The 13,724-nt window shown below is 54.6% G+C and overlaps 1 protein-coding gene across 1 annotated transcript in view; it reads left to right on the forward strand.

Moving 5' to 3' along the window:
- GRIK3 (glutamate ionotropic receptor kainate type subunit 3) overlaps positions 1-10,486 on the forward strand; it is a 227,449-nt gene extending 216,963 nt beyond the window's left edge. Inside the window, exons 14-16 of the mRNA XM_058718034.1 lie at positions 702-924; positions 1,451-1,701; positions 4,301-10,486. Of these exons, the coding sequence (XP_058574017.1) occupies positions 702-924; positions 1,451-1,701; positions 4,301-4,495 (669 nt within the window). The 3' untranslated portion in view covers positions 4,496-10,486. The remainder of the gene's footprint in view (positions 1-701; positions 925-1,450; positions 1,702-4,300) is intronic.
- Positions 10,487-13,724: the final 3,238 nt, after the last annotated feature.

Here is a 13,724-nt window from a genome sequence, read left to right on the forward strand (position 1 = left end):
CACCCTCCTCAATGAAGCACAACAGACAAACCCTCGTCTTCCCCTGGAACATGGCACACAGGGGGAGCCCTCTTTGGCTGCAGTGGAGGGGGGGGAGGCCAGAACCCACCAAGCTTTGCCCTCACTGGCATCCACTTCTCCCTGTCTACCCTCACAGAGGTTTCTATGAGGCAGTGAAGCTCAGTGGTTAGGAGCATGGACTCTAGAGCCAGATAGCCTGGGTTCGAAGCCTAAATTTGCTACTAACCTTGAGCAAGTTACTTGGCCATGCTTCCATTTCTGTAGAACGGAGCCAAGGGTAGTACCCGCCTCCTCAGATCGTTGTGGAGAATCAGCGAGTTAACGCAGATAAAGCTCTTAGAACAAGGCCTGCACATGTAAACCTTTAATACATGTCAGAGAAAGGAAACTCACTTAAAAAACAGTCAGTCCGAAAACCACTGCGCCACGGCAAAGAGCCAGGCGTTTCTGGGGGGGGGGGGCTGAGTCTGAATCCCGGCTTCATCACTCCCCAGCTGTGTGTGTCGGGACCTCCTCTCCCAGGGCCTCAGTATCCACGTCTGAGCAAAGGGTCGCATTCCTTCCTCTGAGGGCCGTAGACAGGGTTCAGCGGCTAGAGCGCTGTTAAGTAGAGCGTGTGGTACTTGGCCCCCGGTGTGCTCGGTGACTGTGTGCATCCCCCCCCTCCCCTCGTGGCCCAGAAATCCAAGATCTCCACCTTTGAGAAGATGTGGGCCTTCATGAGCAGCAAGCCCTCGGCGTTGGTGAAGAACAACGAGGAAGGCATCCAGAGGACCCTGACGGCCGACTATGCGCTGCTCATGGAGTCCACGACCATCGAGTACGTCACCCAGAGGAACTGCAACCTTACCCAGATCGGGGGCCTCATCGATTCCAAGGGCTACGGCATTGGCACACCCATGGGTGAGCGAGGGGCTGCAGGCAGGAGTGGGGCTTGGGGGACAGAGGATGGGCAGGGCCCCACATCCACCCACACACACAGTCTTCTGCCCCCTCTCCCAGCTCATCCCACCGAATCTAAAAAGGTGGCATTTCTTCAGCCCAGAGACCAAGGCATACGTCCCAACCTCGCGGGGTCAGCCGGGGCCTAGGCAGAGGAGAGCTGGGGCCAACCCAGAGGTGGGGTGAGGCAGGGCGGGGGTGGGGTGGGGGGGTCCATTCAGAGGTCATGGCTGTTCTCCCTGACTTTTCCCCTGCTGATGCAGCCCAGATACACCGTGTGTTCCAGGGGCCTGTGGAGACAGGGACTCCTAGGCAAAACTCCCCACCCCAAATCAGGACGTTTCTCCCACCCAAACACCGTAGATCATTCAAAGAGGGGCTTTTGTGAGCCTATGGAGATGGTGGCCAGCACCCAGCAGGGTGCCGGCAGGGCGAACGCACACGGCACCGAATGCCGCTGCCAGCCGGACCCCTGTCCCCCACGCAGGCTCCCCGTACCGGGACAAGATCACCATTGCCATCCTGCAGCTGCAGGAGGAAGACAAGCTCCACATCATGAAGGAGAAGTGGTGGCGAGGCAGCGGGTGTCCCGAGGAGGAAAACAAAGAGGCCAGCGCCCTGGGCGTCCAGAAGATCGGGGGCATCTTCATCGTCCTGGCCGCCGGGCTGGTCCTGTCCGTGCTGGTGGCCGTGGGCGAGTTTGTGTACAAGCTCCGCAAAACAGCGGAGCGAGAGCAGGTGAGCCTCGAGGACCGGGACCTGCGCAGGGACGGGAGGGAGAAGGGAGGACAGGGTTCCAGCTGGGTTCGTGCCTCCCAAGCACACGGGGTATCTGAGCCCGCCCTGCCTCCCCCCACCCCCCCCACCCCCGACCAGGAGGCCCGCCGGCCCCACCCCTGCTCTGACTCCGAGCACACACTCCCACCGCTGCTGTTCTGTTCCAGGACAAGCCCCCTCGCCTCCAGCTGGACCGTGCGACAGCCTCCAGTCTGGCCTTCCTGCCTCCCCGCTCCCATCCCCTCTCCGTACACAGCTAGTGCCCTGTTTCACACTTAATTCAAACCGTGTCGTTCCCCTGCACAAAACCCTCCATGGTAATTGTTGGACCTGGGTGATGGTTACATAGGGATTCATTATACGCTTCCCTCTCCTGCATATAGTTGGAAATTTCCATAATCAAAAGTTTAAAAAAGAAAAGAATGTTAAGAGGTCTGGCCCAAGTGTACATGCAGGAGAAGTCTGCTCAACCCATCTGATTAATTCAAGTGTGGTTGAGCAATGTTTCTGGGTCCTGGTAGCAAATTAGAATCACAGGGAGAGAGTTTTTTAAGTGCTAATGTCCTGGCCTCACTCCCAGAGACGGTTTTAATTGGTCTGTGGCAGAGCCTGGCGTTGGTGTCTTAAGAAAGCGTACTTATAGGGTGATTTAAATGTGCACGTGAGTTGAGGGCTGGACAGAGGTCCCTCTCACAGAGAAGTTCAAAGGGACATAGGGCCAGTGTGGAAGGAGACTGCAGTTAAGTCCCGTGTGGAAGGGACCATTCAAAACAGGCGCTTTTTACGTCCATCAGAAATGAAATAGGGCCCTTTATCATCAGAAAGCCAGAGTCAGCAAAGAGGAAGGGGAAAGATCATTCTTGGTGTCGCATTTCTCCTGGGCAGGAGGAAAGGGACATGTTCCCGTATTGCTGGGATCAGTCCAAGCGGATACGTTTTTGGAAGGCAACTTCGCGGTCTGGACAGAGTCTTAAAAGTGGCCACACATTTTGACAGTGAATTTCTACTTTTCGAAATGCACCCAGTGGAAGTGGCCAAGGGTAGATGCCGTTTTATTTACAAGGATGTTCACGGAAGTGTTAATTGTCACATGAAGAATGGGGTGGGGGGGGGGAACCCTTGACGTCCAATAAAAAAGAATGGCTAAAAAAAATTACAATACATTAAAAAAGAACCACCAAATTCTTTAAGAATTCCATTGGCATGAGCTCCACATTGCACCAAAAGCCTACAAGACCTGGTCCTGGTCCACTTGTCTGACTTTCTCCCTCTCACACTGAACTCCTTTACACTGCTCCACACACATCGGCCTTCTTTTTAGTCCTTAACACACCAAACACAGTTCAGCCCCAGGCCATTTGCACATGCCGTTCCAGCCACCTGGAATGCTCTTGCCCCAGAGCACCCTGTCGTTGGCCTGTTCTAGCCATTCAGGTTTCAGCTCAAATGCCACCACTCAAGTAGCCTTCCCCACCTGCCCCCACGCCCAGCCCCCGCTCTATCCCATTCCACTTGTTTATTCTCTTAGAGATAGTTACCATTCCCTGAAGTGATTTATTTGCTTGCAAGTTTATTACCTGTTTCTATCACATCTTAGACCGTAAGCTTCCTGAGGGCTGAGACCTATCTTTTTCACGTCTGTATGCCTAACATTTAGAACAGTGCATGGAACATAGTAGGCCCGCAATAAATATTTTCAGAATGAATAAGGGAGGTAAGAGGGAGGCTATTCTGTGTTTAGTGGGTGAACAGGGGAAGCTTGGAGGGGAAGCGGGTAAGAGGCAGAGACAGAATTCGGAATTCCCCTGCACCACACCGGCCGCCCACAGGTGCCTGGGTGTGCTAATACCCTGACCTCATGCAGAAGTTGAGCTATCAACAGCGCCCCCTGTCTGCCAGACAAATCACAGGACAGCCTCCGTCTGTTGGGCTCAGAGGAGCCACTGCCCTCAGATACCTGCAGGCAAAGCTGTACCTTTGCCTTCCCTTCTGGGTGCCCATGAGGGACCCAGGCCAGAAGCCACTGCCACCCCGCTGCCTTGCAGGGACCCGCCTCCCAGTTGCGCACCTTGAGAAACATGCTGGACTTTCCCTAGTGGGAGGACAGTGATTCTCCCTTCAGTTGAAAGCCCTCCCAGGGGAAAGGTTACCCATACATTCACCGGGTGTTTCTTAAGCTTGACTCTGGGCCAGGCCAGAGCTGGGCTCACCCAGATGAGGCTGGTTTGGTTCCTGCCCTCAGAATCTAGTGGAGAAAAATCAGACAGGTCAGCTCCTCAAACTTTAAGGTATGTGCCAATCAGAGCCTCAGTTTGCTCCTCTGTGAAATGGGGATAGGATGATACTACCTGGCCTATCTCCCTTAGTCTCCAAACAAGAATGTAATGCTTTGTAGGCTGCCCCACAAATTGGTCATCCTGAGTGGGCAGCGGGTGGGTGGCCTGAAGGTGAGAGAGAGACAGGCAGCCTTGGCACATCCTGGGGAGGAAAGGGAGGCACTGGCTGGGGCTGCAAGGCCAAGCCTCACCCATGTGCCCCTTGCCCTCCCACCCCACCCCAGCGCTCCTTCTGCAGCACCGTAGCCGATGAGATCCGTTTCTCCCTCACCTGCCAGCGTCGGGTCAAGCACAAGCCGCAGCCTCCCATGATGGTCAAGACAGACGCTGTCATCAACATGCACACATTCAACGATCGCCGGCTTCCAGGCAAGGACAGCATGGCCTGCAGCACACCATTGGCCCCTGTATTCCCCTAAGCACAGGTGGGGTGGGGACCGAAGGCCTGGGGGCAGGGCAGAGGAAAGCAAAGGAGACTGGAAGGCACCTCCCCCGTGCCCACACTGGGCTTGGGGACCAGGGCCGTTGCCTGCCTGCTGGGCTAGGAGCCTTCTGCCCTTACCTACCAGGAGACCAGCAGGCCCCCACTTGCCTCTCATTTCTTCTGTCGGTTTCTAAAGCTGCCAGCCGAGACAGCCAAGGCCAAAGGAAGCACATGCCTCTCAGGCCAAACTCACCTGCCCCTCAATTCTCCTCAACAGTCAGAAGTTTCTACCACGGCCCTGCAGAGGCCAAAGAAAATGAGAAACAGCTCTTATATTGCCACTCTTTCCCATGAGCCCAGGCCTCCTGGGCCTTGACCGTGAGACCAGAGACAAACCTTGGGTACTTTAAGGGTTGTAGTGTGGCAGCCATTGGGAGCTGAAGATGGGATGGCCACCCCACACGTCTTGAGCAGAAGGAAGACCTTCACCCTCAGAGGCTGCTCACATAGTCCTGGTCTCAGGCAGCCCCCATCTTTGCAAAGTTGAAGGCAGAAAGCCCCATAGAGAAAAAGAGGAGTTTGCGGTATGGGAGAGAGGAGAATGCACAGAGGCTGCCATCTTGAATTCTTATGGACAATGTCCAGTGGCTCCCATTCCTCAAGGAGGTCTCCAGGAGTATAAAGTGGGGGGGGGAGTGGTCAGAACAAATTTTCTTTCTGGCCCGAGGATAGAGGCCCCCCTGAATCTCTCACAAAGGATGACCAGAGATTCAGTCAGTATTTGAAGCCAGAAGAACAATGGATTCCATGGAAATCCCATAGGCCCTTGAGCCATTGGGTCTCATTTTGCTGGTCACTGGGCTGTTTTCTAAACCCTAGTGGCATTTGAGAGCTTGGGCGCTTCACCATCTACTCATCAGCAACTCTCCATTCCTGGCCAATTGACCTTGACCTCCTTCTGTCATCTCGGAAGGAGAAGAGAAGCCTAGGTTGAAGTGAACGTCGTCACCCCTCCTCAAAAGAAGGATCATAGTCCTGCTGCACAGGCTAACTTTGGGGTAGATGGGGAAAGCCAGATGGTCCCTAAAGAACTCTTGGTGTCCTGGGCTTGCCAAACCTAAAGATGCTCCCCAGTAAAAGAAAGTTTTCAGGGACAGAATATCAGAGCTCGTAGAGGCCCCAAGAACGGTGAAAGAAAAGCTGCCTCCTGGATAATTAACCAAAGACCCCACACAGAGACACAGGCCATCTTGGCCCCAGTCTCTTGTCCAGAGCAGCTTGGACTTAGTGGGGTTGGGGGGTACAGCAAAGAAATAGTCGCAGATGGGGTAACAGTCGGGTGGACCAGATGATCTGTGGGTTCCAGCTAGGTAGAATGGATGCTCTAGAAGTCTTACGGTTCTAGAAAAGGAATGAGACGTGGAAGGGTTAGGAGCAAAGTGTCCTTAAAGAGAACATGATGGGGCCAGCAAGGCTTCCCATTGCTGAGGGCAGAGGGCAGCCTCTGAGCAGGGGAGGGAGGACTGGAGGTTCCGGACAGGGACCCAGAAGACACTAGTCACCGCCCTTCCTCCTCTGTCTTTTTTCTGCTCAGGGAGTCTGGTTAGGGAAGAGCTCCATTGAGATCTCGAGGGCCTTCTCAGTCGGGGTTAAGGGTAACCTCCAGTCCCACCCCCCAGGGACTCCCAAAGCAGGAGAGTGCAGTTGACTTGTGATTAATACTGTTCCTCCTCCAAGCTGTGAAGCTGCAGGACCAGACCAGCTGGCTCCCGCAATCCCAGCAGCTCCAACAGGCTGTGCGCTTGGGAGGCGGGAGAAGGGAGCTGGATGTGCGGCATCGCCAACACGTAATGACAGGAAAAGCCATGCTGTCGTGAGCTTCCATGTGTAGGAGTGTGTGTGTGCGTGCATATATGTGTATCTTTGTGTGTGCGTGAGCTTTAGGGGCTGGGGCTGAAGGACAGATTTGGACGTCTAACAGAGTCCAGGGCACGAGATGAACACAATCCCTGGGTTCTGACATGTGTGTGCACACATGTGTGTGCATTTGGGATGAGGGAGACAGATCTGGACAAGCAGCAGAGCCCCATACACGTAAAAACAGAAGAAGCCATGTCTTAATGGGGTTCTGGTGAGTATACATATGTGTACACGTGTGCACAAGTGGGTATGCTTATGTGTGCGTGTGTGTGTGTGTGTGTGCACGTGCGTGCACATTTATGCGCCAGTGGCAGAGGTTGGAAGACAGGATAGAACCCGGAGCATCGCCAAATGTTGAAAAGGAGAAGCCATGTCATCAAGGGGTGCACGTGGGTGTGTGCGTGGGCTCGTGTGTGCAGCAGAGAGCAGGAGGGAGGACAGAAGCAGACAGACGGCCAGCACAGCTCAGTGCATGTATGCAAGAAGCCATGCGGAACTGGAGTTTCTCAGTGTTGGGGGGAACATGCTCGCACACGTGTGTTCACACTCACACGTGTGCTCCCAGCTCGCAGCAGAAGCACAGATGGACAATCAGCAAGGCAAGGAACCAGGGTCTATTTGCACTTCTGTTGTGGGGGAGAGATCGTCGGTCACAAGGATCTGTCGACATCGTGTGCTCTTGCGTATGACGCTCCGTGAACGTGCCGTGCGCTTCTGGGGCCGCGCGCATATGTGGACTGGCGGGGGGAGAAAGAGAAGTGACATGGGCTGGGAAGAGGCTTCATCGGTGGCGTGAACAGTCGTGGGCATCAGAGGCACCATTCCATCAGGAACCCCCCCTCCCCCAGAAAGTACTTAAATGATTGGGGTGACAATGCTGCCCGACTCCCCCTCCCACTCAAGCCTTATGTCCGTGTGTGCGGCGAATGTGCAGACTCCGGCTGGTGCCCTCTGTTTGGCGTCGAGGCCAGCCCAGTGTTCAAAGTGCAGTGGAAACCGCTTCTGCCCAAGCGTGAGCTGTCGTCTCTCCCGGGGCAGAAGAGGTGCCGGGCGGCACTTCTGGGGCAGAAGGTTTTCCCGTGGAGGCGGACCAAGAGGAAGTCAAGACTGGGCCTGCCCTGCCAGCAGGTGCACCCTGGGGCTGCAGAAGGTGCCCGTGGGCACGCCCACACACGGTGGCACTGAGGTTGGCCCATGGAAGCGTAAAAGCTGGCTTTGACGGCACGGAAGACGGGACTCGCGCGAGCACCTGCCGGACCGCCCTCGTCTGGCCCCACACGCCTTCCCTTCACAGAAGACTGACCCCCACCTTCCACCCGCGTCTCCCACCTGCCATGCCAGTGCCTCTTCTCAGCCTGCTCAGCCTGGCCAAACTGAGGGGCCACCCCCTCCCCAGCCACCCTGGGGATTTGGGACTATGAGCTCTCCTCCTCTTTCTCTCCCCTTAACCCGTTCCTGGTCTCTCTGCTGTGGACAGTTAAGAAAACCCCGACAGCTTTGTTGCCATCAGGCGGCCCTACTCTGCGAGCGTCTCTCCAGGGGAATAAGGCTCTCTTGGCAGGTGAGCTGACTCCGAGTCTCTGGAGGGTTGGAGGGCCTCCCCACCCCCACCTCACGGCCAAGACTGCCTCAACGAGAAGAGCACATCCCGGCTTCCTCCCCAATGCACTTGGCAGACAGACTGTGATGGCCCAGAATGGGGGAGGGGTGTGGCAGCATCGGATGAAGTTTCCACATGGTGAGAAGTCACTCCCCTCCTTACACCGGAGGCGAGCAGGGGACAGACCCAGGCACACGCTCACGGAGAACAGTCAGAGGCTCCCTCCCTGCTTTCTTTTCCAGGGGTTGCTGTGTGGAGTTTTGCAAAGCTGCTGCTTCGTGGCTCAGCATGAGGCCGGTCCCTCCCCAAGCCTTTCTCAGCTGTATGCACAAACATCTGGAAGGTGGCCAAACTCTGGCCCATGTCTGGACTGGTCCCGTGTGGATAGCCATCTGGAAGGGCCGAGGGATCTGGACGAACAGCTGTAAGGACCTAACATCTGGGACGGACCAACCCCTTGGACAGATGCAAGAAATGAGCCCAGTTCTGTGGACAGGTCTGGAATAGACGCATCCGGAACAGTCTCCCAGGCTGAGTGGACACATCTGGAAGGGGCCCAGCTGCTTGCCGCCGTAGAAGGGCCCTGCCCTTTGTCGCCATGCCAGTTTGAATCGAGCTCTCATTTTTCAGTCGTGGATTTGCCCTGGAGTTAAGATTTCAGAGCTGAGGCCATATGTGACGTCACAAAACTGTTTTTGGTAGAAGGTTAATGTTCTGTACCATATATATATGAATGTAAAAAGATATATATATATATGCTGTATATATATATGTATATATATATGCACAGTGTATATATGACCCGTAGCCCATGTGTATACGCACCCCTCCCTGCACGTCTGCACACAGAGTGTACATAACCCAGCCAGTATGGGTGGGGACCAGGTGAGGGATGGGGCGATAGCAGCAAAGTCTGGAGTGGAGGCCACCTGGGGCAGGGGCCGCAGAGAGCCCCGCGGGGATGGGGAGCACACATCAGAGCTCCAAACCCTGAAGAAGAGGACCCTGTGGCTGGGAGGTGAGCCTTGCCCGGGCAGCCTCTGCTGGGGGTGGGGGCAGGGCAGGAGAGACTGACAGGCCTTGTGTCAGTCCGAGCATGTCTACGGCCTGTGCCTGAGGAGTAATGCCCTACCGGGACCTGGCTCCTGGGACCTCCGCCTGTCACAGTGGCCGGGCATGTGTCCGGCTCCACCCGGAATACCCTCAAAGGCTGGAACATTCTAGGCGGCGAAGGCCTCTGCCTCAGATTCTCACCCCCACACAGAGACGCAGTTCACAGCTAGGAAAAAAACGCTTTTCAGAGAGAATGACCCCAGAGGCACTGTCAGCATGCCAGTGCAATGTCCCAGTGCCCTACTTATGGACCCTGTCCCCATCCCCTGCCTTCTAGAACAGAAGACCTCAAACCACCCTGCAGTATGTCTCTGTTTTACAGATCAAAACTCTGGGGCCTGCCTCCCGATACGGGGAAGCGGCTGTAATCATGCCAGCAAGTTTGTCCCACTGCAGACAATGTCCCCAGACCCATTTGACCCAGAGACCAGCTGTTAGGGAGTGACCGAGGAGCCAGAGATGCGAACGGTACAGTGACACCTGGTGAAAGATGAGAAGCCAGCAAGGCCCTCTGGCCCTAGCACAGCCCACGCCATCTGTCTGCCTCCTCTCCCTGTCTACACCTCCCCTGGCAGGGCGGTCGGCCGGGAGCACCGCCCCCCCCCCCCCCATACCTGCAGACCTCCGGCCCTGCCCCGCCTGGGTCTTCCTGTTCTACATAATGCCAGCCTTTTTGTTAGTGGTCCTGCCCTTGCCACCGGTCAGAGCACCTCTGGAGTCTGCAAGGGAGAAGGTACTAGAGTGGACTTCCGTGCGGTCAACAGCCCGCCTTTTGCTCGGGTCCCACGCGTCAGGCTGGTGTGCACTAATCTGCCTCTGGGCCCCCTGCCCCGCCAGAGCACATCTGAATGCGGCCCCCCGAGGAGGGGCCTGTCCTGGCTCCAGGGGCCCTCATGCCACTGTGCTCCAAACCCCCACCCCATCTCTGCCTGGGCCGACTTCCTGGCTGGGCCTCCCTTGTCGGGGACTTGGGTTCCCCGCCCCAGGGCTGAGCCCCCAGACAGCGCCATGTGAGACCCCTGGCCTGTCCCACCACCCAGACCAGAGTGCCTGGATGCCCCCCTCTCCCACTCAACATGGTTCCCACACACTGGTCTCTGGGCCATTCAGGGGATGCCCTTTGTGGACATGCAGAATTTCTATGAATATAGTTTTTTGTAAACATTTTGTAACGATTTGGGTTTCATAGTAACTGTGTTACTTGCCAATCATTCTAGGCTGATGTAAATAACTTTCCAAACAAATCTGATTATTTTCCTTTTTAAGACACTGTGATATATTAAAGTGCACAGTTTGCTGTATGAAGTAATATGGTTTTAAATTTTAAATAAAGACATGTTTCTAGAAAACAGGGTCCCCTTGAGGTGTGTTTTCTGTTGCTTTTCTCTCTCTTTCGAACCAGAGGGTACTGGGCAGCTATGTCCTCTTCACCCCCGACTGACTGTGTCCCGGCAGGAGCCCCTAGTGGTGAGCAGGTGGGGGGCTCCAGCCCAGGCCCCTGGTTTCTATTTCAGATATGAAAGGTGTGGTGACTGTCCTTCACGGCGTCTGACCTCTGTCTCCTCGTGGGCACATCTGTCCCGAACTCATCACCATCCACGTAGCTACCTTGGGAGTTACTGTGTCCTTATGTGACCCTGCCTCTTTGGCCACAGCTGGGGATGTTGGGTGGGCCTCTTATCCAAGCCTGACCAGTCAGAGGTCTTGCCTGAGCTTTTTCAAAGTGGAAATAATGCAGCTGTAAGTCGGTTACTCTCAGGAGATGGAAACCGTACATATAACCAGGGCTCAGGAGAGGACATGTTAAGCAGGAGGGGATTGAACACAGATGTGTACAAAACCAATGGAAGCGATGAGGGAGTAAGGGCCAGCTGGGCCCCCAGTGGCTCCCAGAGCGACACAGAACAGAGCTATCCAGGGAGACTCTGGGACTAGAGCTGCAAGGTCACACCCCGAGCTGTAATCCAGGGCTCAGAAAGCCTGGCTCAGGAAGCTGCTGTCACCCCTGGCCCCATCACGATGCTTCTCGTCACCTGGGAAGCAATAGTGTGGAAAACTCTCACGTTTCCACGACAGAGATAGCCCATAAGGGGGCAGGAAGGTGGCCTCCACCTCTCTTCTGCCTTCCACAGCTCATGCAAATCGACTTGGTAGAGACTGATTTGCATCCAGAACCCTCCATGCTCTCCATCGCAATCGTAAGTCCTAATATTTATTGAGAACTTCCTACGTGGCAGGTGCTATGCTAAGCTCTTGACATATATTATTATCTCCTTTACTACTTGCCTTAGAACCTGACACAGCTCAGACCCAACCATACATTCAGTCCGAATGTCCACCACCATTGACTCAGTATCTCGGTGTCCCCCTTCTAATTCCCTGGAGAATGACTATTATTAGACTAGCTCTGGTTCGTTGGTCACCTGTGGTCCAATCAACTGTGGCCAGAGGGAGTGAAGGGCCTCATAATATAATCATGGTACCCAGGCTCTTTGCTTGAGGAGGGTTGAGAACACCCAGAATTCCAAAGAAAGCTACGTGGGTTGAGCAGACCTCCTAAAATATCCACCCTCCTATTCCGTCAGCTGACAAAGTGCCAATCCAGGGTCCCAGAAATCCCTATAGAATGGAGAGGAGGCCAGGACCCGGTGGGCTCCTGGTCTAGCCCACAGCCACAACCCAGGAAGAGGTTTTGGGTCTAAGCCAGGTAAGAGGTAGGTAGAGGCCCTGGGTTGAAATATATGTGTCTATCATTGGGAGACAGAGGTAAAGTCCATCGCCTAGGAGTGAATACACTGGGGTTCAGGGTAGACTCCAGGTCCAACAAGGAGTAGGATAACTTGGATAAGAGAGAGGGAAGAGACCGGGTAGGAATGAAGCCCACATTGAGCGTGAAGGAACATGTAGATTACCCACTCATCCATCCATCCATTCATGTATCCATCTACCTACCCATCCATCCATTCCCCCATCCATCCATCCATCCATCCACGCATCCATCCACACATCTATCCCCATTCCTGTGAACACATTTCTACCCACCTACCGATTCATCAACTACTCCATCCATCTATACATCTACCTGCCCACCACCCTCAATCCTTCCATACATCCATTCACAGACTTAAATATTTTGTGTGTGAGTCCCAGCTCTACCACCTACCAGCTGTGTAACCTTGAACAAGCAACTTCACATCCTTGAACCTCAGTTTCCTCATCTAAAATGCATAGTCATGAAAACCACCCCTCATGGAATGGTCGTATAGGCTAAATGAGAAAAAGCATGGTTAGTACTTAGCACAGACATAGTACATAAGCCAACAATAAGTGACAGCAATTTTCACTAAGAAAAAGGAGGAAGGAGAGAAAAGAACTAAGGTCTACTATATGCTGAGCCTCTCAGAGCCCCCGACTCTACCTCTCAGAGCCCATCTCTGCCTGGCTGGCACTCCTGGGCACTGAGCTCTCTCCATGGCCCTGTCTCAAGGAGACAAGCAAATGATACTAGGCCTTGTCTCTCCCTCCTCACCTCAACCCCAAGAGCAGGAACTGCTGTTTTTGTCCCTTCAGAGAGGGCTCTCGCCACTCCCTCCCCAAGGAAGGAAGCAGAGCCTGTATTATGTGATACCTGTACAACTCAACCAATGAGAGCTTTTATGGTGGAGGAAAGTAACAAATGAGCAGAGCCCTCCCCAACCTGCCAAGAGCCCAGACACAGAGGAATCAGAAAGCAAAAATGATCAAATACTCATTGCAAAGATCTGGGTCCCAGTCTAAGACCCAACACATCTGGAAGGACACACGATCCTGCTCTCCCTCCACCATTTCCCAAATTAAGCCAAAGATTCCAAGACGAGGAGGTAACCAGAAGAGGAACCACCAGACAGAAACAGAGTCAGATGTCGGGGGACCCTCAGTTTCTGCCTGAGCGCCCACGTTCAGTTGCCAACCTGCGAGCTCCAGGGAGTGGATCCCAGGGGATCTGCAGGAGTCCAGAGCAGGGATGTGCCCCCCAGAGGTCCTTCTCAGCCCCTCTGTAAGGACACCTTCCTTAGCACCCAGGTGACTCCCACTGGCCAAGTTGCGTGAGCAAAGCACCAGCTGTACCCTGTGAATTCACTCAGACCCCGTTCTCCCCACCCTCTCTGGCCACGCCCTCTCTCACTGAATCAGGACCAGGCCTCTGTCCTCAGCACTTAGAGGGAATGCGGTGGCATGGCAAGAAATCCCCCAATATACTCCTAGCCAAGTGGGACTATACAAGAATGTTCCCTCTGAGCCGGGGGAACAACCCACTTCTTCATTATTGTGTTCTTCATCATCATCATCATCATCATCGTGATTATTGTGTTGGTGGTTGTTATGTCTGCTTCTCATGCAGTCCCTGCAGAGCCTTGGTGGCCTGGAGATGATGGGTCCAGATGGTCCCGAAGCAGATCCTTTGGCCTCTATGCCTGGGAGAGTCCCATCCCAGAAAACTATACCCTGATGTTAAGGGCTCACCTTCCTTTGACCTTGGTTGTCTTGCCCCATTTGGAGCGCAGGGATCTGACACCCGTCGAGCTGGCTGCTACCAGTCCCCACCACCCTC

This window comes from Neofelis nebulosa, chromosome 2 (genome assembly GCF_028018385.1).
Source record: "Neofelis nebulosa isolate mNeoNeb1 chromosome 2, mNeoNeb1.pri, whole genome shotgun sequence".
Classification (NCBI taxonomy): Eukaryota; Metazoa; Chordata; class Mammalia; order Carnivora; family Felidae; genus Neofelis; species Neofelis nebulosa.